This window comes from Drosophila teissieri, chromosome 2L (genome assembly GCF_016746235.2).
Source record: "Drosophila teissieri strain GT53w chromosome 2L, Prin_Dtei_1.1, whole genome shotgun sequence".
NCBI lineage: Eukaryota > Metazoa > Arthropoda > Insecta > Diptera > Drosophilidae > Drosophila > Drosophila teissieri.
In genome coordinates, this window is record NC_053029.1 from 22,246,282 (window position 1) to 22,274,106 (window position 27,825).

The window sequence follows — 27,825 nt, forward strand, 5'->3', positions numbered from 1 at the left end:
GCTTTCAAATAATTACCTATTATAAATATTCATATCCAATTACCAACAGTTTTAAGAATAACTTTCGAAAGATTTACGAAATAGAAAAACCTCGAGTATTTGACTCTGCTCACAAAATAAATTGTATTTAACTACTTATGGTAAAATCAGTTTTAATGTTCAAAGTGCAAAGTGGGTCTAACTTTGAACAATTTTGATCGTTTTCTTAAATATAAAATTAAACAAGAGAGAACGCTATAGTCGAGTTCCCCGACTATCTGATACCCGTTACTCAGCTAGTGGAAGTGCGAAGTGCGAAGGAGAGTCTTCAGCACTGCCAGTCTTTGGCGATTTGTGGGCGTTAGAATGGGCGTGGCAAAAAGTTTTTTAGCAAATCGATAGCAATTTATAAGACTAATACAAAAATGAAAAAATATCAAAACATTTTTTAAAAGTGTGGGCGTGGCAGTTTTGGGCGGTTTGTGGGCGTTAGAGTGGGCGTGGCAACATGAATCGACAAACTTGCGCTGCGTCTATGTCTCTGGAGTCTGTATGCTTAATCTGAACTTTCTACCTTTTGTAGTTTCTGAGATCTCGACGTTCATACGGACGGACAGACAGACGGACAGACAGACAGACGGACAGACGGACAGACGGACAGACGGACGGACAGACGGACATGGCCAGATCGACTCGGCTATTGATCCTGATCAAGAATATATATACTTTATATGGTCGGAAACGCTTCCTTCTGCCTGTTACATACTTTTCAACGAATCTAGTATACCCTTTTACTCTACGAGTAACGGGTATAATTATAACAGCCCCAATATAGATAGTGATATCAATTTCCAGCACCCTAAACAGAAAAGGAGACACTACTATTATAGCAATATGCCTTACTTTCTGGTATTTCTGGTATTCTAAGCATTACCATAGAGAAGTACGGTAAGTGGATGCCTCGGGAAAACCTTAGTCACTTATATTAGCATTATTCACTTTAGCTCTGATGGATACTTATATGAAGAGGACTCATAAGGCCATTTGTTGATTGGCATAAGCATTCAGAAATTGATTTGATTTTCTTAATTTCCAATTATTCAAGTCGAACGACTGCAGCTCATTGACACAACCGGCAGAACCATAGAAACCGTTGATCAATGAAATCGTTTGGCAGTTGCTGTTACACCCCCACACACATACAAATATAGGAACGTGGGACAGCATGTATGCTCTTAGCCCGGTAATGTTGGCCTATTAAATCAATTTCGTTTGTTGCTCTTTTCTACTACTTTTACTTGCTGTATGTCAGGCAGTCGAACTTGTCTGTCAGGCAGACCAAGCGGGACTCATGTCTCGGCCAAGTTAATGTCTAGGCTAACTAAGCATGCAATATTGAAGGAGTATGGAGCCAGACGGCATTCCAGGGAAATCAATCCCTTCCACTGCAGAGCTTTGTGTTCGGATCCGTCCTTGTTTGCGCACTGTATATGTGTTGGCCCAATCACCGCGCGAATAATTATTAAGTTCAAATATGCGTGGCAGCCGTGTAAATATTTACTGTATGAAACAAATTACCTGATTACATTTAGGTCAAGCCATTTTTGCCACCAAAGTGACACTAAATGCTCTTATTTGTGTGCGGGTTTGCCGGACCCCCAACGCACATTCGCACAATCACGTGGGTAAACAAAACACTGCCACCCCCTCGTAGCACTATCATAGCAGTCAGTTAGATGTATGTGCCGTATACTCACGGGTCACACAGACAGAAATTAATTAAAAGTTTGTATGTTGCTGCAACAGAATGTCTAGCTTGTTTATTTGCCCTGTACGTTTGCTCGTGTGCTTGTCTGTGTTGGTTGCAGCCATTGTTTTTTGTACGCGAATGTTTCCCATTTTTTATATATATTCACGACCTTGTAAGTTAACAATTTTGGCATTCACTCTGTCGCAATGTTTACACATTAGTAATGGCATTTACGACCCTGGTATGCACCCATCGTCATGTATTTTTACATGTTCGTCTATGTGTGCGCAAGGCTCTGTGCTGCTCTTGTTGCCTGTGGGGTAGTTTTTTTTGGCCATAATTTAATTTCCATAGCGGGATTGGCACCAGAACCAGTAACTAATCAAACTGCGTTTCTATGGCTTGGATTAGCAGAGTAAAATGGCATTAGGTATATTTTGTTAGATAAGCTGATGAGTTACATCTTAAGTAATTTATAGACTGCTTGCTAAAATTTGCGTGCGTAGAACCAACATCTATTTTAGCAGCCTGACTAACTAGTTTAAAATGAGCTTCAGCATTAACGATAAATAATTTAACAAAAGATTATTCAAGAAACATTAAATCAATTATTGTTTGTTTGGCTTGAATCGTGGCAGCTTCCGCTGTCAAGATTTCTGACTAGACCCCTCTGGGATGTTTAATAATTTTGAGGTCTCAGCAAAGACTCCACTAATTTACAACAAATCAAAAACAGATTGACACTTAGTTTTCGTACTCGGTGCTCTGCAGGCTGTGTGTTTTGCGAGTTTGGCATGGAGGAGGGTGACATCCTTCTCAAAAAGCTGGCTCGTGTGCATTCATGTGGCTGCGTGTGTGTGGGTAAAGTGGGCGTGGTACCTCACTTCGATAGCTCGCTCCGAAAATGTGTGTAAGCTACTGCAACATATTCGCACAGCTGCGCAGCATGGCATTAATTTCCGTTAATTAAAATAAATACGTCAAGCGATAATAAATGATGGCGTGGATATCAAGCGAGCTCCTGTAAAGCATGCTACAAAACGATCCAAAAGACACACGCCGCCTTCAATTAGTCGACCACTTCAAACCCGAGCACTTGCATCGGCGGTACCTGCTCCTGTGTCTACTTTGGGCTCTGCAAAGCGGTGCAATTAAAGGGATAACTGATTTGGCCAAAAGCAACATAAATTTCTGTTACGCACTCCATTGGTGAGTTCTGAAAAACAGGCTAAAATCTATTCAAATGCTGTGATGTGTCAACACATAAGCCGGTGTTGTCGGTGTTGCCGGCCGTGGGATGTGCAGGTTCACCTTGACAGGACTGAGGAGATGGAAGCTTGCCAAATAGCCGGGCCAAAGCACAAATTACGGTGACGGTCCCGGAGAGCAAACGTATTCAAGTGTGCAAGCTCGGCAGGAGCCAACAAAAGGTTATCCATGGCCTTCTTGCCGGTGTTCCTTGGACACAGTGCTCACACACGATACGGGAAGTAGCAACAGCTGCTCGGCAGAGCTCTCCGGAGCCTGCTGATGCGGCTACGGGTGTCCCTGCTATTGAAATGTGCAGTAATGAAAAAATGTCAGCTTACACGTTGCAGGATAAGGGAAGTTGGTAGCTGTAGCTGTAGCTATGACCGAAGCTGATGCTGAAACTGAAGTTGAGGCAGACACTGAAGGTATATTCAACAAAAGCGACAGCGCCAACAAAACATGTGTCAACTGCCAGACATCCTGAGCAATATTAATAACACTCGGCGAACATATTTTTCATTAAAGCTGCAAGGGGATGTCATACAGACGCTACATAACATAACATCTGGGTATCTGGGCGAGCTTACTCTTTAAGGATGATTATGCTAAGCTTTCAGCACACTCTCGCCCTCACGCTTACAGACAAACAGGAGAAAATTTAATAAATGTAGTTAGGAGGCGATTAGCGGCCATTTTACACTCCTCTCACGCGCAGGAAGGCCTTAAAAACTTTCTTGGAAACCTTCGTGCCAAACTGGAGCTGCTGTTTTTCTTCTGCAGCGCTGCATTTGCAAGAAAACACTGGCCCACGGTTAAGTTGAAGCAGAACGGCTCACACTACGTATGGGGCACGTCTTAATTGCCATTAAGGACCCGTCTGCTATTTTCGCTAACTTTTCCATAATTTATGCATGCTGGAAATCCAGCATGTGAAAACGAATACAGCCCAACCGATGCAGTTTCAAATTCAATTTCGTCAAATCGGAATTCGTGTAACATACTGTATAAATGTTTGTTCTAGTCAAGTGCTTTCACTGGTTAATTAAACAGCAGCAGAGAAATTCTCAAGTTAATAATTTAACAACAGCAAGGGCCATAAACTTAATGAAAACTTTTCGAACTCATTGAAAACTTCATCTATAAAAATGTCACAAGTTGGGAAGACACCGGCCTATATAAGCCTGGCACCAGAGTACTGCGCACACTGACGCCGAGATGGTCTTTAAGCTGATACGTCCCGCTCCACTCACGGAGCAGAAACGGTCCCGTGATGGCTGCATCTACCTCTACCGTGCCATGAAGTTCATTGGATGGCTGCCCCCTAAGCAGGGGGTGCTCCGGTATGTGTACCTCACCTGGACGCTCATGACGTTCGTGTGGTGTACAACGTATCTGCCGCTTGGCTTTCTTGGTAGCTACATGACGCAGATCAAGGCCTTCTCCCCGGGAGAATTTCTCACTTCACTCCAGGTGTGCATCAATGCCTACGGCTCCTCGGTAAAAGTGGCAATCACATACTCCATGCTCTGGCGCCTGATAAAGGCCAAGAACATATTGGACCAGCTGGACCTGCGCTGCACCGCCATGGAGGAGCGCGAAAAGATCCACCGAGTAGTGGCTCGCAGCAACCATGCTTTTCTCATCTTCACATTTGTCTACTGCGGCTATGCCGGCTCCACCTACCTGAGCTCGGTTCTAAGTGGGCGTCCGCCCTGGCAGCTGTACAATCCCTTTATTGATTGGCATGACGGCACACTCAAGCTCTGGGTGGCCTCCACTTTGGAGTACATGGTGATGTCAGGCGCCGTGCTACAGGATCAACTGTCGGACACGTATCCGTTGATCTACACCCTCATCCTTCGTGCTCACTTGGACATGCTAAGGGAGCGCATCCGACGCCTCCGTTCCGACGGGAACCTCAGCGAGGCCGAGAGCTATGAAGAGCTGGTCAAATGCGTAATGGACCACAAGCTAATTCTAAGGTAGGAAGAGCTAGTAGACGCAGCTAGGGCAACTTACCTATGTTTTTCCCGTAGATACTGCGCTATTATCAAACCAGTAATCTCAGGGACTATCTTCACACAGTTTCTGCTGATCGGCCTGGTTCTGGGATTGACGCTGATCAATGTATTTTTCTTCTCAGACATCTGGACGGGCATTGCATCCTTCATGTTTGTCATAACCATTTTACTGCAGACGTTCCCCTTCTGCTACACATGCAACCTCATCATGGAGGACTGCGAGTCCCTGACCCATGCTATTTTCCAGTCCAACTGGGTGAATGCCAGTCGTCGCTATAAGACAACATTACTGTATTTTCTTCAAAACGTGCAGCAGCCTATCGTTTTCATTGCCGGCGGCATCTTTCAGATATCCATGAGTAGCAACATAAGTGTAAGTGGTTGCCAAAGTAATACATGCACTTCGAATTCTCTTTCATTTTCTACCCCATCTTTAGGTGGCAAAGTTTGCTTTCTCCGTGATAACTATTACCAAGCAAATGAATATAGCTGACAAATTTAAGACGGACTAAGGTGATACATTTCGTATCCTTTTTTGAATCCTCTTCGCACCACCGTTATTCCCAAAATCGTGACCCCCACACACAATATATTTCCAAAACATATGCTTACGATAAATGACACTGTGGAAATAGAGATTCTTTCGCTTTCTCTAAATAAAGAGTTGTATTAGGGAATTTTTAATTGTGATACCTACGCTGTGCAAGTTTCCACGGCAACACAAATGCCGCAAGTCGCTCAAAGCTGACACGTACACACTTTAGAGAAACTGTTTGATTTTATTATACCAGTTACTCGTAGAGTAAAAAGGCATACTATATTCGTTAAAAAATTTTACAGGAAGAAGGAAGCGTTTCCGACCTTATAAAATATGAATATTCTTGATCAGGATAGCCGAGTCGAGCTGGTGGATTTATAAAAGTTTAAGTTACAATTATCTGTTTGGTGCCTAGATGATTAAAGATTTCGTAAAAATGTAAATGGTATTTGGTTTAGCAATTTCGTCCAAAACATTAAATGTGAAAAACCCGTCTACATTTTTTAAATCCCAAGAAGCAAATCACTTTTGAAAAATGCTCAGATCGAAAGAAGGTTAATATATTTGTATGAGGGTGACCTTATCAAAGTTTATGAGGCGTTTAGGCTAACCAAATGAGCCAAACCCAGGCTGACAAATCTCAGGGCAGAGATGTTAAGAAATAATTCATTAGAAAGAAGAACATATCAATTAGTCAATTAGGACCGTCACGACTATATGGGAATGGATCTTATTCTTTAGCGTCCGAGTCGTCCACGGCCAGTAATGAAGACTCCTCCACATCACCAGAGTCGCCGAGGGATTGCACATCCTTAAAGTGTAAAACCATGACGATCATAGCCATGAACAAGACCACGGATACGATAATATTATCCCTCGCCACATCCATTTCGATGGTCCACAGATACTTGCTAAGCTTCGAAGTGCATCCGGTGCAGTTCTGCTCCCCGCAGCAGCAGCCGATGGGCCAGGTGCGGTTGCTCGAGGCTGTCTGGTAGTCAACTACGCTGGTCTTTCCGCAGCACTCGAACTCTACTTCGACCTTGCCAAGGCTGTTTCTTACCCACATCTGCAGCACCAGCATCTCGACGAAGAACTCGAATCTTCTGCGATACATGAAGCGAGTCACTCCGATGCTAATTGTGTACAGCAACACCACACAGCCTATAAGCATATAGCCCGCGAACTTCAAGACGGAAGGATGTCGGGCCATGCAAATCCCAAGAACCGCGTTCAGAATGTAGGCAACCATAGTCAGAGCGCGCACCCAAAAGAGCCAGGGGCGCAAGGAGACCGGGTATAGACGTAGGCCCGGAAACATGACCTCCTTTAGATAGAGGTGGCTGAGCACGTCAAACAGAAAGATCAGTCCGACCACCACCAGAACCACATTAATCTGCAAGACGCAGTCGTGCGACATGCGACACCAGCGAAACGGATTAGCCATCTCGCCGGGTTAGGCTCCAGTTGATGAAAGCCGAGCCAGGTGAGCTATACGAATTCCTGTTTTACTTTGAAATAACGAGACTTTTGCCTACTGTCGCTCTGACGTTTTCCACCTGGCTCCGCTTCTGATTTAAGCCAGTGTGACCCGCCTAAGTGCGTAATATAAACATTTAGGTAGCTAGCTCTTTGGCCTTGCCCCCTCCTCGGCCACCAATGTCACTAGTTGCTATGGCTATGAGTGCAAATCAGATTACCTCTCGAAAACGAGAGGAATCACCTGTTGCGGATGGGGCCCTATCGAGAATAGAGACGTGGGCGCGAAATAGGATAAATATATGTGCGCTTTAACGTGAGTAAACCGTATGCTGACTGTCCATACATTATAAAAATTCTGCTTGCCATTGCAGGCAGGAAGAATGGACGTGTCAATTTTTGGGCGGTTTGAGGGATTTAGAGTAGGCGTGGTTTTGGCTAATCGATAGAAATTTACAAGACTAACAAAAAACTGAAAAAATATGAATACATTTGTTAATAGTGTGGGCGTTGGAATGGGGGGGGGCAAAACTTTTTTTGGCAAATCCAGATAATTTTACAAAACTAATAAAAAAATGAAAAAATATCAAAACATTTTTCAAAAGTTTGGGCGTTGGAATGGGCGTGGCAAAATGAATTCGAAATTCCGCTGCGTCTATGTCTCTGTAGTCTGCATGCTTAATCTCAACTTTCTAGCTTATATAGTTCCTTAGAACTATACTGACAGAGACGGACAGACGGACGCACATACGGACATACTGACAGACGGACGCACATACGGACAGACGGAAATGGGCAGATCGACTCTGCTAGTGATCCTGATCAAGAATATATACTTTTTTAAACGGTCGGAAATGCTGCATTAAAAGAAGTGGGCATGGTGTGTGATCCCTTTTTTGCAGGGTAAGTACAAATTTGTTTATAAATCGTGTGGAGCATTGAAAAGAAACTTAAATATGTATGTCACCTATATGTATATACATATGTATATATATATTTGCACATACATACCCTGCACATACATACCCTCACATAAACACCGCTAAATGAGTGTAAAATCATCGCTTAATCTCCGCTTTTAAGGCGCATCTTACTGGTAAAATCATCATTTACCTTCACTACCTTTTCTTATTTAGTGATTTTTCTTGTCCTATTTTCAATAACCTTTCTTTCATAAAATATCGAACTTATTTCATCCAATTTCTATTAATAAATTGTTTTTTTTTAATTGGACTTATTATTTAAATTATGCAAAGGATTTAAGTGTAAGCAAGATCACATATAAAATATCTATAAAATTACGGAGTCTTGTGCGTCTTCTTGACTTCAACACTGACAGTTTTTGGCAGTTAGAGTGGGCGTGGCAAAAAAAATGTTTGGCAAATTAAGATAAATTTACAAGACTAATAAAAAAAGGAAAAATATAAAAACATTTTTCAAAAGTGTGGGCGTGGCAGTTTTGGGCGGTTTATAAGCGTTAGAGTGGGCGTGACAACATGGGTCAACAAACTTGCGCTGCGTCTATGTCTCTGCAGTCTCCATGCTTAAATCAACTTTCTAGGCTTGAAATCTCGACGTTCATACGGATAGACAGAGGGACAGACGGACGGACATGGCCAGATCGACTCGGCTATGGATCCTGATCAAAAATATATATACATATGGTCGGAAACGCTTCCTTCTGCCTGTAACATACTTTTCAACGAATCTAGTATACCCTTTTACTCAACGAGTAACGGGTATAAAAATATTATATTAATGTTTATCGTGTACGATAATAAACAATACCGCGATTACGTTATTGGCTATTTTAAAGAGCTTTCAATAAAAAAGTTAAGTGCGTTTGATACTGTACACTAACATCTATGTATAACCATATAAAAAACCATTGTTGTCATTAAATATATGTAGCTGTAAAAACTTTAAAAACAGTGTAAAAATTTAATTTTTAAGGGAAAAAGATGTATAGGAACTGGTTTTTTTCTCAAATCAAGAACGTGTTGATATAGAATCTAAAAATGTATATTTCTTGAGCTAATAAGCCTTTTTATTAGCCTTTTTTGCGAATTAAAGTCGATTTTTATAGTAGCGAATTCAAGCCATTTAATTTAAATTTCTTCAAGAAATTCGTCAAATTCGTCGAGTGAGCGCGAAAGGGAATAGTTTAGATGCGCACGCAGCTGATCTTAAGATAACAAAGATAATATCTCCAAAGTTGGCATGTTTACAAATAACAAATTTCGGAATTTCTGGCAGCTGCGAGACCCGATTCTTAAAATGGGAATAATTCGTTCTTACAATAAAACTGTTTTTTCTGAAAATAAGAATATTTAATTCTTAAAAAAAAGAACATCTCGTTCATAAAATAGGAACTTACCTTACTTACAATACACTTTATTCATACTTAAGTTGTAAATTTGTACAGCTTTAATCAAAATATATTATGGTATATTACGTAACTTTAAAAAATAATACATCAAACAGATACAGAGAATCTGGTACTTGAAAAATGACGCCTGCACAGAGAATAGCAGAAACACAGATCACCGAGCTCCAAATAAAACCACCTCCAAAAAGTTTTTTAGCCGAATCCGCCTAATAACTCGTTTAGGCTCCCCTTGTCAGACGGCAACAACACACCCCAGAAGCCAATTGTTTTTAGAACAGATGAAATTCTGAGGATTGCCAAAGAGTTAAAGCCTGGAAAATCACCTGGACATGATAGTAATAAGATGATAAGTTCGAGTCAATCTGCCAACTCTTTAACAAAATTGCGAAGCTAGGCTTTTATCCGAAACAATGGAAAAAGTCAATATTGATATTGGTGCCCAAACCAGAAAGGATAAAACAATACCAGCATCCTACAGACCAATAATCATACTAACAAGCTTTTCGAAACTCACAAAAGGTTGCTCTGTTTACGTCTCGTGCCATATATCAAGCAGCGCAATATAATTCCATCGCATCAATTTGGCTTTCAACAAAATCACGGAACCATAGAGCAAGTAAATCTCATCCCAACAGAAATACGAAGTGCCTTTAAAAATTAAGAGTATTGCTCAGCACTATTTCTGGACGTAACTCAGGCTTCTGGCAGAGTATGGCTCGATGGACTTATGTTCAAAATTATAAAAAATGCTGCCCCAAAGTTCTCACAAGAGACGTACCTCTACGAAGGCATCTTCATAGTAAGGTGTGCCTTAGGACTGCTATATTCTGTCCTCTCCATCCTGTATACATCGGATATACTAGCTCTACACATCACACCTGTTCCACAAGCTGCTGAGGTAACGTACCTATACAGGCGGCTCACATGGCGCATTGAAGCTAAAACCACAAATATGAAGCTCAAAGCAGTTGGTCTCCACTGGCTAATCAACGCCCCTATGTCTCGACTACAAGATTCTCATATACAACACTGTGCTTAAGCCAATATGAACTTACGACTTTGAGCTATGGGACAACGCGTCTAAAGGCAACCTAGACATTGTTGAGCGAGTCCAATTAAAAATCCTGCGCACTATGACTGGGGCTCCGTGGTACCTAAGAAACGAAAACATTCACAGAGACTTGCAAGTCAAGATTGTCAAAGATGAAATATCCGCTAGAAAAGTTAAATACTTAAGCAAGCTCAACGCACATACAAAGTCCCTTGCCAGTCGGTTACTGAGAGTCAGCAGCTCATGTCGGCTGCAGCGAACCGATCAATCAACCAGCCCAGCGATAACTTACTTAGGTCCCGCCTACCCCCAATACAATTTAAAACTCAATTGTAATCTTATATAGATTAAGATTAGACAACATTTTGTTAGTCTCTAAGAAAGTACAATAAACAAGAGAATTCGCTATAGTTGACTTCCGCGACTATGTGATACCCGTTACTCAGCTAGTGGAAGTGCGAAGGAAAAATTTCAACACTGACAGTTTTTGGCGGTTTGTGGGCGTTAGAGTATGCGTGGCAAAAAGATGTTTGGCAAATCGAGTGAAATTTACAAGACAAGAAAATTATATAACATTCCTGCCCGAATATTTTAACTTGGGACATATGGTAGAGCCCAAGGAAAAAGGAAAATATTATTTAATATTTATTTACAGCAAGGTGTAGTAATAGAATCCAGCCTTACAACTAAAATAAGAGTAGTTTTTGATGCTTCAGAGAAAACTACAAACAACAAATGTCTAAAGTGGATTGGACCAAATGATTTTTATATAGATGATCTGATGACTGGTGCTAATTCCATACATGAAGCCAGAAAACCCGTCGAACAAGTAGCCTTTGAATTAGAAAAGGTGAAAATGTATGGCCCCTTAGGCTGCTTGCCTACAGTAACAATGACCGGAAAATTATTTATGCAAAAACTGTATTTGACCGATAAAAAATGGGATCAGAACTTATCAGATCCAGATGCCAATGAATGGAATGCTATTAAAGAAAACTTAACTTTTCTAAAAAGTATTAGAGTAGTACCAAGGTGGGTTAAATTCCAATATAAAATGCCAGTACAAATTCATGGATTCTCTGATGCGTCCGAAAAAGCAAGCACAGCCGGTGTATATGCTAAGGTGGGATCCTCTTTGAGGATAGCTAGCAAAGAAAAATCGTATCCCTAAATTAGAACATTGTGCTGCACATCTTCTCTCAAAATGAAAAGATAGTAAATCGACAGCAATTGGTCAAACAAAGGCATACACTTGCATGTATTAAAAATGGGAATAATAAAGACACATTTATTCTACGGCGAACAAGATAAGAAAAGTTAAAGAGATCGAGTTGAGACATGTTAGGTCAGAAGACAACCCTTCCGGGTGTAACACCGGAAAAATTACTAGAATGTAAAATTTGGTGTATGGGACCTCAACGGTTGGCCAAGTCGAAAGTCGAATTACGAGTACTGCTGTATTTGTGTGCATGGCCACAAAGGCTATCCATTTAAAAGTTGTAAGTGATTTGATTTCTGATGCCTTTTTAGCTGGACTAAGGAGATTCTTTTCCAAAAGAGGAAAATGTGCAAAAATTTCCTAGTAATGGAACAAAATATGTGCGTGCCGCCGAAAATTGTACGAAAATTTACAGAAAGCACTCAAAGAAAACACTTAAATTATTCCAGTATTAGGAAATGAACAAATTGAATGGCATTTTATTTTCCCGGCAGGACCTCATTTCGGAGGCATTTGGAAACCTGGGGGCAAAATATCACCTTAAAAGAAAAATAGGCGACAATAGTTATACCCGTTACTCGTAGAGTAAAAGGGTATACTAGATTCGTTGAAAAGTATGTAACAGGCAGAAGGAAGCGTTTCCGACCATATAAATATATAATATATATATATAATATAAATAAATGTATATATATTCTTGATCAGGATCAGTAGCCGAGTCGATTTCCGTCCGGACGCGTCCGTCTGTCCGTCCGTATGAACGTCGAGATCTCAGGAACTACAAAAGCTAGAATGTTGAGATTAAGCATACAGACTCCAGGGGCATAGACGCAGCGCAAGTTTGTCGATTCATGTTGCCACGCCCACTCTAACGCCCACAAACCGCCCAAAGCTGCCACGCCCACACTTTTGAAAAATATTTTGATATTTTTTCATTTTTGTATTAGTCTTGTAAATTTCTATCGATTTGCCAAAAAACTTTTTGCCACGCCTACTCTAACGCCCACAAAACCGCCAAAAACTGTATGTGCTGAAGACTCTCCTTCGCACTTCGAATAGCTGAGTAACGGGTATCAGATAGTCGGGGAACTCGACTATAGCGTTCGCTCTTGTTTTACTTATAAAGAGATGGCAACTCTATCATGCCAAATTGAAGCGGTATTACATTCAAGACCTTTGTATACGGCCAATGGTATACGGACATGGACGATTTACAAGTTTTAACACCAGGTAATTTTCTTTTAGGCAGGCCTACTATATGACCTATTGAAACAATTCCCTACGAAAAACTTGGATGTTTAGATAGATGGAAACTAATTCAGAAAATGAAACCGGAGTTTTGGATTAAATGGAAAATAGGATGCAAAATATTAATAAAGGTGACATTTTATTATTACACGATGAAAATTGTCACCCCGCAAGAAGGCCCTTGGGAAAAGTAGAAGAAGTACATAAAGGAGAAGACGACCGAGTCAGGGTAGTAAGAGTAAGACTACAAGATGGATCAATTTTACCGGTAACTGAGGTTGAAGATAGCGAATCACGTATTCGTTTTAAACAGGCAATTGTTACTCGAAATAGCCCTAAAATCGATCATCTTGGAGTAATGTCTATAATGTTATTCCTAATGGTTTGCCAAGTATTGAATGGAAGTTTACCTACACAAGGAAAACATAAGTGGTCAATTAAAAAATTAAACAACACTACTTTAATTTATTTGGATCTAATGGGAGAGGTCGAAGTCATAGAATCTTCTTGGGATCTAATAGTGTATTTTAACATGATAAAAAGGGAAAGGCTACTAAATGAATAAATGAGAGCGGTATGTGATAAACGTCATAGGTTTGAAGATCAATTTCTTACTGTTCTCGATAACACTTAACGACAATTGCAGATCTGGGAGAAAATAACAAATTTTGTATGACTCCTTTTGAGTTTATGGGCTCTCTCTCTTACACATACTATTTGGTATAATGGAAATCTTAGAGGGTAATATAAAAAACCTGTTAGATAAAACAGCAAAATACTGCAGAATTATCAAAAAAGGCAAACTTCTGTTTTAGAATCAACACTTAATATCCTTAAAAGATCAGCGAGTAAAGTAAATACAAATTTTAGAAGCATGAATACGAGAATAGAAAATATTACACTAATTCTGAATTAAAGGGCGAAATATCTCCGATAAAAGATGCATTTGTAAGCGTATTCAATGAAGTTAACGAAACGCGAGGTCGTTGTTTGTAGGGGACCACTGTCCCCGTTGATATCTTTATTTCCAATGAATATTGGCTTAATTCTCTTAAGGCTTATAAGCTATGCGGAGTAGCCGCCAGAGCACATAACAACAACGTCATTAAAGGAAGTTTATACGGGTAACTCGTCTATAGCGTTCTCTCTTGTTTTATTAATCATATTTATTGTGGATTCTGTGTCTACAAGGCATTTATATGTGCAAACTTTGTATGATATTTCTGTTTTCGTGTTGTCCGGGTTAACTGTTAACTGAAAATTTTCGTTTGGTGCTGAGTTATATTATTTTTTAACCGTCTTGAATAATGTGGTCATAATACTGTTGTTCATAATAATTTGGTTGAAATTGTTCATATTCGTGCGCGTCTTGAAATCTCAATTCTTCAATAGACTTCTTGGTTTGTTCACTGTCCGATGGTCTTAGTCGTTTGGTAATCTGGAAGTTAGTATTATTAGATGTGGAGGGCTTTAGTAGTTAAGGGTATGTATTTCCCCTTAAATGCGCTGTTTGAGGATTTTGGGTTTTATTCGAATGTTGTGAGAAAGGACTTTTTTGAATAATTGGTTGTGTGTTTATGTTGGGTTGGGTCTGGTGTTGGGTTGGGTCTAAAATAATTTGATAGGTGCCACATAGGTTGGTTTTTAGGAATCTACTGTGTATAGGTGGGTCTAACTGGTTGTATTAATTAATTAATTATTCTCGATTTGTGAATAGGCCAATCTTCGATGTTCGGAAGTCCCAAGGATCGACCGACCAATTATATTCGGTATCCTCTGTTTTCGGACATCACCCTTTCATGGCATGATGGCAATAACTGGTTGTGCAATTGTAAATTTGAAATTTTGATTCATTTTTTATACCCGTTACTCGTTGTAAAGGTTCCAAATAAGAAGACTTTAATTGTGAGTTGATAATTCCAAACTGAATCTTTATTTTCTAAGTCCTAGCTTAGGTAGCTAACATGAAATTTACATATTCTAATTATACCCGTTACTCGTAGAGTAAAAGGGTATACTAGATTCGTTAAAAAGTATGTAACAGGCAGAAGGAAGCGTTTCCGACCATATAAAGTATATATATTCGTGATCAGGATCAGTAGCCGAGTCGATTTGGCCATGTCCGTCTGTCGGTCCGTCTGTCCGTCCGTCTGTCCGTCCGTATGAACGTCGAGATCTCAGGAACTACAAAAGCTAGAAAGTTGAGATTAAGCATACAGACTCCAGGGACATAGACGCAGCGCAAGTTTGTCGATTCATGTTGCCACGCCCACTCTAACGCCCACAAACCGCCAAAAACTGCCACGTCCACACTTTTGAAAAATGTTTCGATATTTTTTCATTTTTGTATTAGTGTTGTAAATTTCTATCGATTTGCTCAAAAACTTTTTGCCACGCCCACTCTAACGCCCACAAAACCGCCCAAAACTGCCACGCCCATACTTTTGAAAAATGTTATGACATTTTTTCACATTTTTGTTCGTCTTGTAAATTTAACTCTATATACCGAAAATCTTTTTGCCTCGCCCACTCTAACGCCCACAAGCCGCCGAAAACGGTCAGTGTTGTAATATCTCTTCGCACTTTCACCAGCTGAGTAACGAGTATCAGATAGTCGGGGAACCCGACTATAGCGTTCTATCTTGTTGCTAGCTTTCCTGGATTCCTCAGCAACACTTTGCATTTTGAGGTCCCTTTAGCTTAGTAACGGGTATATGACAGTCAAGTATAGCGTTCCCAATAAGTTCTAACTTCTAATTTTTCAAGATAATAGTTAGTTAAAAATATAATATAATTCAGTTTGGAATAATATAATTCTGTATGCTTATTCTCAACTTTCTAGCTTTTATAGTTCCTGAGATCTCGACGTTCATACGGACGGACAGACAGACGGACAGACAGACGGACGGCCAGACAGACAGACAGACAGACGGACGGACAGAAGGACATGGTCAGATCGACTCGGCTATTGATCCTGATCAAGAATATATATCCTTTATATACTCGGAAACGGTTCCTTCTGCCTGTTACATACTTTTCAACGAATCTAGTATACCCTTTTACTCTACGAGTAACGGATATAATTACCTGTACGGTAAAGCAAAGGTGAAAATTTTCACTGACTACGAGCCCTTAACGCATTTTCTTAGTAACTGGAATGGAAACGGTAAAGTAAAAAGGTGGAAAAAGTATCTCGAAGAATACAATCATGAATTACTTTACAGACCCGGTAAAGAAAATATTGTAGCCGACGTGTTGTCAAGGATCAATGAAATAAATTCGGTTACTACTCAGCACAAGTATTGGGGTACCTGTAAATATAAATATACCGTATAAATAGTGGACTGTATTTATTTTATTCGATATAATTTATTTTGCAACCAATATTTTTATAAAGGCCCAAGTTACTTGGCTTATTATCTTTTGTTTACAATTTTAGTTTATATTTTCTTATTTTATATTAACAAATTTTATTAAATTTTCATTTATTTAAAACAGTTCTGCTTTAATCTCTTGTACATTTTTTCTTTTCGAATCAACGATATAGTGAACTGTATTTTTGTCTATATATATTTTCTTAATAATTTTATTGTTTATATCAACAACTTACACTACTGACAATGGGCCTGCGAAGGTTATTGCTTGCAATCTTTGTTGAATAGCACATTTTCATATAAAATATATTATTAATACTACCATTATTATTAAAGCAATAATTAATCCAGCATGTCCGGAAATATGATGGAAATCTAAGTCCTTTAATTTCTGATGATGCTCCTTCATATATTTAATTTCATTATTTAATCGTTCAAATTCTGAAGTATGATTTAATAATGATAATTTTAGCGGATCCCAATCTTGGACATTCCTGTTGTCGTTCTAGTCCGTCTTTTTGGCTCAGGGTCATCCTCATTTTTTTTAAACAGAACTTATACCTTTTAAAGGACAAATTTTTGTAATGATAAATCCCTCCTGCATTTTTACTTCACCCACTCGGACCTTATCATCCTTCCCTTTATGGACTTTTTCCACCATTCCTAAAGGCCATCTTGCTGGACGACAATTCTCATCCTTCATCAAAACTATTTGCCCTTCTTCTATATTAGGAATTTCTCTTTTCCATTTAATCCTTTGCTGGAGCGTATGCAAATATTCATTCTTCCATTTTACCCAGAAATCTTTCCTCATTGTTTGGTTAAGTCTCCACCTATCCAAATTTCCGATTCTTTCGTCTTCCATTGGTTCGACTATTTCTAAGGGGGTCTTCCAATCCAAAAATTACCTGGTGTTAAAACCTCTTGGTCAATCTCATTATCTATAACCCGAAAATACACAATTGATACACGCTGAGCTTCTGTTATTGATCTGTTTTATTCGTTCTTCGATAATACGACTTATTAATCCGGTGGTTCACAATTGACTGAATCTCCCTCTCTCGCTCTTTTTCCGCAGAGTCTGTGAACTGTTCATTTAATTCTTCAATCCCTGGTATTTTGTCGCGTATTATTCTATTAAACATTAATTGGGTTGGGGCAATCCCTGTGGTTCCATGGGGAGTTACATTATGCATCAGCACAAACTTTTGTATCTCCTCCGTATAGTTTTTTGAATTTGAGTAGGCAATTTTCAGCCGTTTGACTAAGGATTTATTTAAGTATTCCACTTCCCCATTAGCCTGAGGCCAGTATGGTGGGGTTTTAACTTGTTCTATGCCGCATGTCTTGCAATATTCGGAGAATTCATGGCTTATATATTGCCGTCCATTGTCGGTACGTAAGTATTTTGGATAGCCCAATCTACAGAATATTTCTTTCATGATTCCAATCAAACTGCTCGATGAGATCGACCGCAAAAACTTAAACTTCATATAGCGAGAAAAATAGTCTATAAAAATTAAAATAAATTCATTGTTAGGCAGGGGTCCCAACAGATCTGACGCAACCCATATCCACGGTCCCGTAGGAAATGGATTCCTGTCCATCGGGGCTGGTCTTATTGACTGGGATACCAGGAGGCAGTGTCTGCACCACCATACCTTGGATCTTAAGCGGCGTTTCATAGCTGATTCTCCTGGGTGTCCTTCATGTGCCAATTCAAATACCCGTTTGCGAAGAGTTGTTGGGATTACAATGCGATTTCCTCTCAGTAGGAGAGGTCCTATGGTCGACAATTCAAATCGAAATGGATATAATTTCGTTGATGTTTCTCGTTCCCAGGAGTCGTTCTCTAGACTGTGTATAGCATCGACAACTTCTTCGTCTCGCAATGACGATTCAGCGATCTGGGAGATGGTCATTGACTTGGGAATAGCGCTTTCCACTACTCGCAAGATGCTATACTCCATTCTATTGGTAGCTGGACTTGACGATGATTGGCAAAGTCGGGACAATACATCAGATAAATTTTCCTTTCCGGTTTTATAGATTACTTTAAAGTTGTATGATTGAAGGCTTCGATGTCGGTTTGAAGATAGCCTCTAAGGTTTTATGATCTGTTACCAGCTCGAAATGTAGACCAGCTAGGTAATAGTAGAATTTCTCTTCTGCCCAAACAAGTGCTAAAAAAGTTTTGAAAAACCCTTTCCTCGGTATCGCCCCATTGAAATTTGTTGTCTTTTCGTAATAATTGGCGTAGGCCGTGTTCTCGGCCAAATCAGGAATAAATTTTCCAACATAGGTAATGAGACCGAGAAAACTGCGGGTTTCTTCCTTATTCTTGGGGACTCTAAAAGAATTAATAACCTCTATCTTCTCGGGGTCAACTTCAATTCCCGAGTCGGACAAAATGTGCCCCAAGAATTTTAGCCTTTTTGTTTTTTAAGTGCACTTTTGTTTGTTTAACAAAACATTATTGTCGTTAAACACTTTGCAAACTGATTTTACTGTTTCATGTTCGGGTTCATTGGCCCCAAAAATTATCACGTCATCGATGTAATTCATGGCATTCGGGAATGCAGCTGGCAGTTGTTCCAGCCGGCGCTGAAAAATCTCAGGAGCCGAATTCACCCCAAACATCAATCTTTTATATCGGAAGAGCCCCTTTGACGTTATAAACGTTGTAATCTCCCTACTAGACTCTTCCAATTCCAATTGGTGATAGGCATCATTAAGATCAAGGCGGGAGAAGAACTTCGCGTCTTTTAACTTTGTCATAAAGGATTCAAAAATGGGTAAAGGAAAGTTCTCTCGCTAAATTGCCCTATTTGCCAAGCGCATATCCACGCACAGCCGAATGTCTCCATTCTCTTTAAATGCCAGTACGATGGTAGAGATCCATGAACTTGGACCCATAACTGGTTCGATTATGTCACGTTTAAGGGCTTCCTCCAGCTTAGCATGAACTTTCTCCTCTAAAGCTACCGGAATTCTTCTTACCGGCTCTTGCACCGGTCTAATCTCGGGATCTATGCCCAGCTTTACTTTGACGCCTTTCCACTTCGGGAACGGTGTAGGCTCTTCAATGCGGTTGACATTCAAACCCAGGCGAAGGACATTGTGTTTTATAGCTGTGTCTCGCTCCAATAATGATTGTCGACCATTTTTATACCCGTTACTCGTAGAGTAAAAGGGTATACTAGATTCGTTGAAAAGTATGTAACAGGCAGAAGGAAGCGATTCCGACCATATAAAGTATATATATTCTTGATCAGGATCAATAGCCGAGTCGATCTGACCATGTCCGTCTGTCCGTCCGTTTGTCTGTCCGTCTGTCTGTCCGTCCGTATGAACGTCGAGATCTCAGGAACTATTAAAGCTAGAAAGTTGAGATTAAGCATACAGACTCCAGATATAGACGCAGCGCAAGTTTGTCGATTCATGTTGCCACGCCCCCTCTAACGCCCACAAACCGCCCAAAACTGCCACGCCCACACTTTTGAAAAATGTTTTAATATTTTATCATTATACCCGTTACTCGTAGAGTAAAAGGGTATACTAGATTCGTTGAAAAGTATGTAACAGGCAGAAGGAAGCGTTTCCGACCATATAAAGTATATATATTCGTGATCAGGATCAGTAGCCGAGTCGATTTGGCCATGTCCGTCTGTCCGTCCGTCCGTCTGTCCGTCCGTCTGTCCGTCCGTATGAACGTCGAGATCTCAGGAACTACAAAAGCTAGAAAGTTGAGATAAAGCATACAGACTCCAGGGACATAGACGCAGCGAAAGTTTGTCGATTCATGTTGCCACGCCCACTCTAACGCCCACAAACCGCCCAAAACTGCCACGTCCGCACTTTTGAAAAATGTTTCGATATTTTTTCATTTTTGTATTAGTTTGGTAAATTTCTAACGATTTGCCAAAAAAATTTTTTGCCACGCCCTCTCTAACTCCCACAAACCGCCCAAAGCTGCCACGCCCACACTTTTGAAAAATGTTTTGATATTTTTTCATTTTAATATTAGTCTTGTAAATTTCTATCGATTTGCTAAAAAACTTTTTGCCACGCCCACTCTAACGCCCACAAACCGCTAAAAACTGTTAGTATTCAAGACTCTCCTTCGCACTTCCACTAGCTGAGTAACGGGTATCAGATAGTCGGGGAACTCGACTATAGCGTTCCCAAAGCTGCCACGCCCACACTTTTGAAAAATGTTTTGATATTTTTTAATTTTTGAATTAGTCTTGAAAATGTATATTGATTTGTTAAAAAACTTTTTGCCACGCCCACTCTAACGCCCACACACCGCCAACAACAGTCAGTGTTGAAATTTCTCTTTCGCACTTCCACTAGCTGAGTAACGGGTATCAGATAGTCGGGGAACTCGACTACAGCGTTCCCTCTTGTTTTGACTTGTTTCTGCCATATTGATAGAAATGGAAAAAAAAAGAATTGAATGAAAAAAATTCAAAAATGTTTCAAAGGTGTGGGCGTGGCAGCTTTTGGCGGTTGTGGGCGTTATTGGTTTGTGGCAAATCTAATATGCTAAATAAAAAAATTTACAAGACTAAGAAAAATGTAAAAAAATATCAAAACCTTTTTCAAAAGGGATTTTGCGCAGCATTAGATCTTCGCTCCTCTAAACACTTTAATTTGGACCGAAATCCTTGGCTCCTAAGACGGTCTTCTTTCGAGAATGACACCTCCCGAGAATAGACCTCCCGAGAATGGCTTTCCGAGAATTGAACACTTTATCGGGGGCTGGGGTCTTTTTATACCGTCTTAGAGCTTTCTCTGGACTACTCCGGTCATCGGTCTATAGATCTATGTGCCCGTAACTAGAGTAGAATTTTCATGTGAACGATTGCGGCCGCTGGCCTGGTCATCGGACACTCGTTTATTTTAGAACTGCATTTTTTTTATTGCATTTCGTCTGACTCAAAGAGATGGTTGTACCCCTAGCCTGCTTTAGATTCTGGCTGGTTTTATATGTAAATCTTCAAAGTCTTATGATCTTACAAATTCGTGTTGACCCGCGATCTGCACCTGTTAAGCAGTAGAAAGGGGAGAGCACAGCTTCGATGAAGCCACAGAAAATTCCACACGTGGTCAAGAGTCCGGGGCAAATAAAAACAATGCAGGGCAGTAAGACTTTTACCTCCAAAACGTGAGACGGGCAGCAGACGCACTTAAGTTAAAGCACGACTTATTCTATATATTGACAGTATCTATTTTGAAAAACTCTTGTCCAATCGACACGAATATTTAACCGGAAAATATAAAGTTCGCCAGGTCATGGACTTTGCTCCAATAAATGCGATCCTGACTCGACTCCCACAAGCACAGATTTGATTTTTATTCCCTGTGACTGACAATGTCCTTGGCATAAAAGCTACCAAGTTCTTTGCCGTCCTCTAAGAGATAAATTGACTGATCAATCCTTTCTTTGACTTGACCCTTGATACCGACAGGAGCGAGTTTCGCGTTAAAATTATTCGCTGCGTTACTTAGTAAGAAATTCCTTTTATCATCTTCTTGGCCAACCTTAACAGAACGTGGTCTTGCTCGGAGATTGTAAGTCTTTTGAATTGTCTCATAAGCCTTATTCAAATGTTTGGCAATGTTGGAGCGAATTCTTTGAAATTCGATAGTCCTTAAACATTTTACGTCACCTTGTGCGAGTAAATTAAGTTTGCGCAACATTTTATTGTCATTACCGTGGGTTATCATGTGTTGACGGAAAACCACATGATACGGCGATATACCGATTGATTGATGAATCGAGTTACGAAAAGAACAATTGATGCTACTGAGGAATACGTTCCATTCGCGTTGGTCGGAGCGAAAGTAAGCACTCAAAGCCGCATTAAGAGAACGGTTAACTGTCTCAGCTCCGTTGGATTGTGGAGCATATACACCGGTAAACATATGTCGAACACCATACTGTTTTGGGTACACCCAAGCATAAAAATATTTCATCCCCCAATATATCGATAATCACGTTAGAGCGGGCGTTAGAAAAAGATTTTTGGCAAAACTAATTTGCTAAAAAAAATTTACAAGACTGACAAAAATATGAAAAATATCAAAACATTTTTCAAAAGTGTGGGCGTGGCAGCTTTGGGCGGCTTGTGGGCGTTAAAGTGAACGTCGCGGTGGAACTTTTACTCAAACCTCTCCTTGGTTTGCGCCAATTATACCCGTTACTCGTAGAGTAGTAGGGTATACTAGATTCGCTGAAAAGTGTGTAACAGGCAGAAGGAAACGTTTCCGAACATATAAAATATGTATATTTTTGATCAGGATCAATAGCCGAATCAATGTGGCCATGTCCGTCCGTCAGTCTGTATGAACGTCGGGATCTCAGGAACGATAAAAGCTAGAAAGTTAAGATTAGGCGATTAAGAAATTTAAAAGACATGACGCTGTGTTAGTTAGTTTCCCGATGTTGCCACGCCAACTCTAACGGCTAAACGCCAAAAACTGCCACGCCGCCGCGTTTGAAAATGTTTTTTTTACATTTCGTTCGTTTTATTTTTTCTGTGGCCAAATTCTTACAAAGCCTCCAAAAATTGCCCTCACCTCTGAAATGTTCTTAAATTTTTTATTTGTTTTGCCAAATAATATCGGGAAATAGGAAATATAGGGAACACATTTTGAAACTTCTCGTTCGAACTCCCACTAGCCGTGAAACGGGTATCTTAAAGTCAAAGAACCTTGACTATAGCGTTCCCTCTTGTTTAAATAAATAAATTTAAATATTGTTATTATTTTTTTTAAACTTTTTGTAACTGTTGTGTTAATGAGTTTTCTACTGATGAAGTAAACGATACACAATTGCAAACTAAATTCTTTTCTCTGTGAACCGTTGCAGCCTGTTTGTTTTTTTGACGTGGTAGTGGACTCATCACTTATTAATGGAATAGTGTAAACTTTTACACCTATGTGAAGCGTTATCCAATGCTTTTTGAATTTGTAGGTCATTTGAATTGTATCAACCCTCTGCAATTACTAATAGAGAGAAGGGTATTTCAATCCATACCCAGCATACTTTAGTAAACTTTATAACCCCTTGGGTAATTGATTTCCACAAACGAGTTTCCATGTGTCGCCAATGAATTATCTAAATGATGACTGATGGACTTATAATCACGACATTGGCGGCCCTATAAAAGGCCTTTGCAGACAGTGCTTTAGTTTAATAATTGAAGTTCGAGTGCATTCAATATGGGTCTGCGAAGGTATTTTCCGGCCTTGTTCACCCAATCGGCGGATTCCCCAGTTCGCTCCCGAGACGCGACCCTGTACTTACTGCGCTGCGTCTTTTTAATGGGCGTCCGCAATCCACCAGCCAAGTTTTTCGTGGCCTACGTACTGTGGTCTTTCGCACTGAACTTCTGTTCCACGTTTTATCAGCCCATTGGCTTCCTCACAGGCTATATCATCCATTTATCAGAGTTCTCACCAGGAGAGTTTCTAACGTCGCTGCAGGTGGCCTTTAATGCTTGGTCCTGCTCTACAAAAGTGCTGATAGTGTGGGCATTAGTTAAGCGCTTTGACGAGGCTAATGCCATTCTCGACGAGATGGATAGGCGTGTCACAGAACCCGGAGAGCGTCTACAGGTACATCGCGCTGTCTCCCTCAGTAACCGTATATTCTTCTTTTTCATGGCTGTCTACATGATTTATGCCACTAATACGTTTCTGTCGGCGATCTTTATTGGAAGACCACCGTACCAAAATTACTACCCTTTTCTGGACTGGCGATCCAGCAATTTGCATCTGGCTCTGCAAGCCGGCCTGGAATACTTCGCCATGGCTGGCGCCTGCTTCCAGGATGTATGCGTTGATTGCTACCCAGTCAACTTCGTCCTAGTCCTGCGTGCGCACATGTCGGTCTTCGCGAAGCGCCTTCGACGTTTGGGAACGTCCGCTGCTGAAAGCCAAGAGCAGAGATATGAACAACTTGTTGAGTGCATACAAGATCATAAAGTTATTCTGCGGTGAGTGACTGACAACTGATATATTATGCAAAGAGAAACTAAACTTTTTTTCTAAACAGAATATAATTAAAAATTGGGGTCAATATAATCTAAGCAAAAAAGGATGCTACATTCGAAGTTTATATCCTTTTGTAGGAATTATACATTATCAAATAACAGAGAATGCTGAAGTCGCCAATAGAAGTTCGAACGATAAATTTCACCATTTTCTAGAATATCAGTAGAAATAAAAAGAAACAACAGTTTTTAAGAGTGTGGGCGTAACAATCGGCTTCAGAAGAGGCGTGCCAACATTTTTCAAAATACCGATGTTTATAATAAAACGATAAAAGAACTCTATAGTCGAGTTCCCCGACTATCTGATACCCGTTACTCAGCTGGTGGAAGTGCAAAGGAGAATATTCCACACTGACAGTTTTTGGCGGCAAATCGATGGAAATTTACAAAGCTAATGCAAAAATTAAAAAATATTAAAACATTTTCGAAAGTGTGGGCGTGACAGTTTTGGGCGGTTTGTGGGCGTTAGAGTGGGCGTGGTAACATGAATCGACAAACTTCTATGTCTCTGGAGTCTGCATTCTGAATCTCAACTTTCTAGCTTATATAGCTCCTGAGATCTCGACGTTCATACGGATGGACAGACGGACGGACGGAAAGACGGACATGGCCAGATCGACTCGGCTATTGATCCTAATCAAGAATATATATACTTTATATGGTCGGAAACGCTTCCTTCTGACTGTTACATACTTTTCAACGAATCTAGTATACCCTTTTACTCTACGAGTAACGGGTATAAACAGGAGAGTTCGCTATAGTCGAGTTCCCCGACTATCTGATACCCGTTACTCAGCTAGTGGAAGTGCGAAGGAGAATTTTTAGCACTGAAAGTCTTTGGCGGCTTGTGAGCATTAGAGTAGGCGGTGGCAAATCGATAGAAATTAACAAGACTATCAAGAAAATGAAAAAATATCAACGTATTTTTCAAAATTGTGGGCGTGGCAGTTTTGAGCGGTTTTTGGGCGTTAGAGTGGGCGTGGCAAAAAGTTTTTTAGCAAATCAATATACATTTACAAGACTAACCAAAAAAATGAAAAAATATCAAAACATTTTTTTAAAGTGTGGGCGTGGCAGTTTGGGGCGGTTTGTGGGCGTGGCAACATGGGACAGACAGACGGACAGACAGACGGACAGACAGACGGACAGACATAGCCAGATCGACTCGGCTATTGATCCTGATCAAAAATTTATACATATACTTCATATGGTCGGAAACGCTTCCTTCTGCCTGTTACATACTTTTCACCGAATCTAGTATACCCTTTTACTCTACGAGTAACGGGTATAAATATTAAAACATCAAAAGAAACATATCACATTCAATGTCTCCAGAATCTGCATGTCTAATCTCAACTCTCTATCTTTTATAGTTCCTCAGGTCTCAACCAGATCTCAGATCTCTGGCCAGATCAACTTGGATATTGATATTGATTAAGAATATACCCTTTTAGTCTACCAGTATCGGGTATAATAAAACATTTTTCAAACTGTGGGCGTGGAAGCTTTAAACGGTTTGTGTCTTGGCACGTTTATGTTTTTGAAATCCGTATGCTTTATCACAGCTTTCTATGTTTATAGTTTCTAATATCTTGACGTTCATACGGACGGACAGACCAGATAAAGATAAAGATATACATACATACTTTATAGGGTCGAAAACGCTTTCTTCTATCTGTTACACTTTTGAAACGCATCTAGTATACCCTTATACAAAAGACATTTGCATAATTGTAATTAGAATAATTCTAGATACGGGTATAAAAACCCTTTTTTATACCGTCTAACGAAATATCGAAAACAAAAACTATGCTTCCTTTTCAAAAATTTAATTTTTTTAAGCAAATATCATCGGTACAATATTTAGAAAATCTAAATTATTATTACCCTTTTCAGTACATTGGCTCATTCCTTTACAGATTTGTTGACTGTCTGCGTCCTCTTATCTCTGGTACCATCTTCGTGCAGTTCTTGGTGGTGGGGTTGGTACTAGGCTTTACCTTAATCAACATTGTCCTGTTCGCGAACTTGGGTTCAGCCATCGCAGCGCTCTCATTCATGGCAGCCGTTCTTCTAGAGACGACTCCCTTCTGTATACTGTGTAACTATCTCACGGAAGACTGCTACAAGCTGGGGGATTCCCTGTTTCAGTCAAATTGGATTGATGGAGAAAAACGTTACCAAAGGACACTAATGTTCTTTCTGCAGAAACTACAGCAGCCGATAACCTTCATGGCTATGAACGTATTTCCAATATCTGTGGGAACTAACATTAGTGTGAGCAAATGTGAACTTTATGATGGAATTTATGGAATTTGTTTTAATTGGATTCCTTGCAGGTCACAAAATTTTCGTTCTCCGTCTTTACTCTCGTAAAGCAAATGAACATAGCTGAGAAACTGGCAAAATCTGAGATGGAGGAGTGATATAATAAGGGTTTTCTGGTCATTAAATCATGCAGGAAACAACTTAATGTACACGTTAAGAAAAAATGTGACGTACAGTTTTTGTAATCCCACATATTAAACTCAACTTAGTATTTATAATATCTAATCTGATGGAATTAGACATACATTTATATTCGTGCACCAACAATTAATAGATTAAACAACAAAGTAATACAAATAAAAGTAGTACACTAAGTAAAGATTTCCTATCTAGATATACATGTACGTGCATGTTGGTATGTATGTTTCTCAGCGGCACGCTTCTGGTATTCCATAAAATGCACCGGTTTACTATTTATGTTTTTTTTTTGTCGGCTTTAATTTTATGATCGGCTGTGGGCATGTGAGTTTTTATTAGCGGATTGTTATTGTCACTTCTCTGATAATATATGTTTTGACGCTGTACTTTCTTGAAGCTGCGGGATACTGGACACAATCCTTTCAAGAGTATGGGGATGGTCACGACGCCGCTGCACTGATCTCTTGTAGGTCTTTACTTATTTCAATATCTTCAGAAACACCAACAATACCGCGATAAAATCAAGGCTGTTCGCCTAGGAACTCTTCTTTTTGATCGATTACTTCCACTGTGTTGACCACATTGGCTGTATTTTCTGAGGCCTTGGACTCCTTGCCGCCCATCTTGAGACTTCTTTTATATCTCTTTGGATTGTAGGTCTTCCTTTAGGAGGATTCCTTTATCCTTCCAGTCCAGGACTCTGGAATCCTGGAATTTTGCGCAGGATTAGATCTTCGCTCCTCTAAACACTTTAATTTGGACCGAAATCCTTGGCTCTTAAGACGGTCTTCTTCCGAGAATGACACCTCCCGAGAATAGACCTCCCGAGAATGGCTTTCCGAGAATTGAACACTTTATGGGGTGCTGGGGTCCTTTTATACCGTCTTAGAGCTTTCTCTGGACTACTCCGGTCATCGGTCTATAGGTCTATGTGCCCGTTACTAAAGTAGAATTTTCATGTGAACGATTGCGGCCGCTGGCCTGAAAGTAAAATGAA

General features: G+C 40.0%; 3 protein-coding genes across 3 annotated transcripts; 2 read left to right on the forward strand and 1 right to left on the reverse strand.

Annotated features, from left to right (window-relative positions):
• The first annotated feature begins 4,195 nt into the window (after nucleotides 1-4,195).
• LOC122612714 (odorant receptor 42b) lies at nucleotides 4,196-5,513 on the forward strand. The gene is made up of 3 exons (XM_043786498.1): nucleotides 4,196-4,962; nucleotides 5,017-5,374; nucleotides 5,439-5,513. Exons 1-3 carry the CDS (start codon nucleotides 4,196-4,198, stop codon nucleotides 5,511-5,513), a joined length of 1,200 nt encoding a protein of 399 aa, XP_043642433.1.
• A 561-nt stretch (nucleotides 5,514-6,074) lies between these two features.
• LOC122612731 lies at nucleotides 6,075-7,061 on the reverse strand. The gene has a single exon (XM_043786543.1). It carries the CDS (start codon nucleotides 6,984-6,986, stop codon nucleotides 6,270-6,272), a length of 717 nt encoding a protein of 238 aa, XP_043642478.1. The 5' UTR covers nucleotides 6,987-7,061; the 3' UTR covers nucleotides 6,075-6,269.
• A 16,468-nt stretch (nucleotides 7,062-23,529) lies between these two features.
• LOC122612704 (odorant receptor 42a) lies at nucleotides 23,530-27,803 on the forward strand. Its single transcript, XM_043786488.1, has 3 exons — nucleotides 23,530-24,305; nucleotides 26,282-26,639; nucleotides 26,702-27,803. Exons 1-3 carry the CDS (start codon nucleotides 23,530-23,532, stop codon nucleotides 26,786-26,788), a joined length of 1,221 nt encoding a protein of 406 aa, XP_043642423.1. The 3' UTR covers nucleotides 26,789-27,803.
• The last annotated feature ends 22 nt before the right edge of the window (nucleotides 27,804-27,825 follow it).

Bases quoted from the DNA above. Each gene is read 5' to 3' on its own strand.
- LOC122612714 (XM_043786498.1), top strand. From the start codon at position 4,196: ATGGTCTTTAAGCTGATACGTCCCGCTCCACTCACGGAGCAGAAACGG. The intron at 4,963-5,016 runs GTAGGAAGAGCT...TTTTTCCCGTAG, and splicing joins GACCACAAGCTAATTCTAAG to ATACTGCGCTATTATCAAAC. The intron at 5,375-5,438 runs GTAAGTGGTTGC...CCCCATCTTTAG, and splicing joins CCATGAGTAGCAACATAAGT to GTGGCAAAGTTTGCTTTCTC.
- LOC122612731 (XM_043786543.1), bottom strand. From the start codon at position 6,986: ATGGCTAATCCGTTTCGCTGGTGTCGCATGTCGCACGACTGCGTCTTG.
- LOC122612704 (XM_043786488.1), top strand. From the start codon at position 23,530: ATGGGTCTGCGAAGGTATTTTCCGGCCTTGTTCACCCAATCGGCGGAT. The intron at 24,306-26,281 runs GTGAGTGACTGA...ATTCCTTTACAG, and splicing joins GATCATAAAGTTATTCTGCG to ATTTGTTGACTGTCTGCGTC. The intron at 26,640-26,701 runs GTGAGCAAATGT...GATTCCTTGCAG, and splicing joins CTGTGGGAACTAACATTAGT to GTCACAAAATTTTCGTTCTC.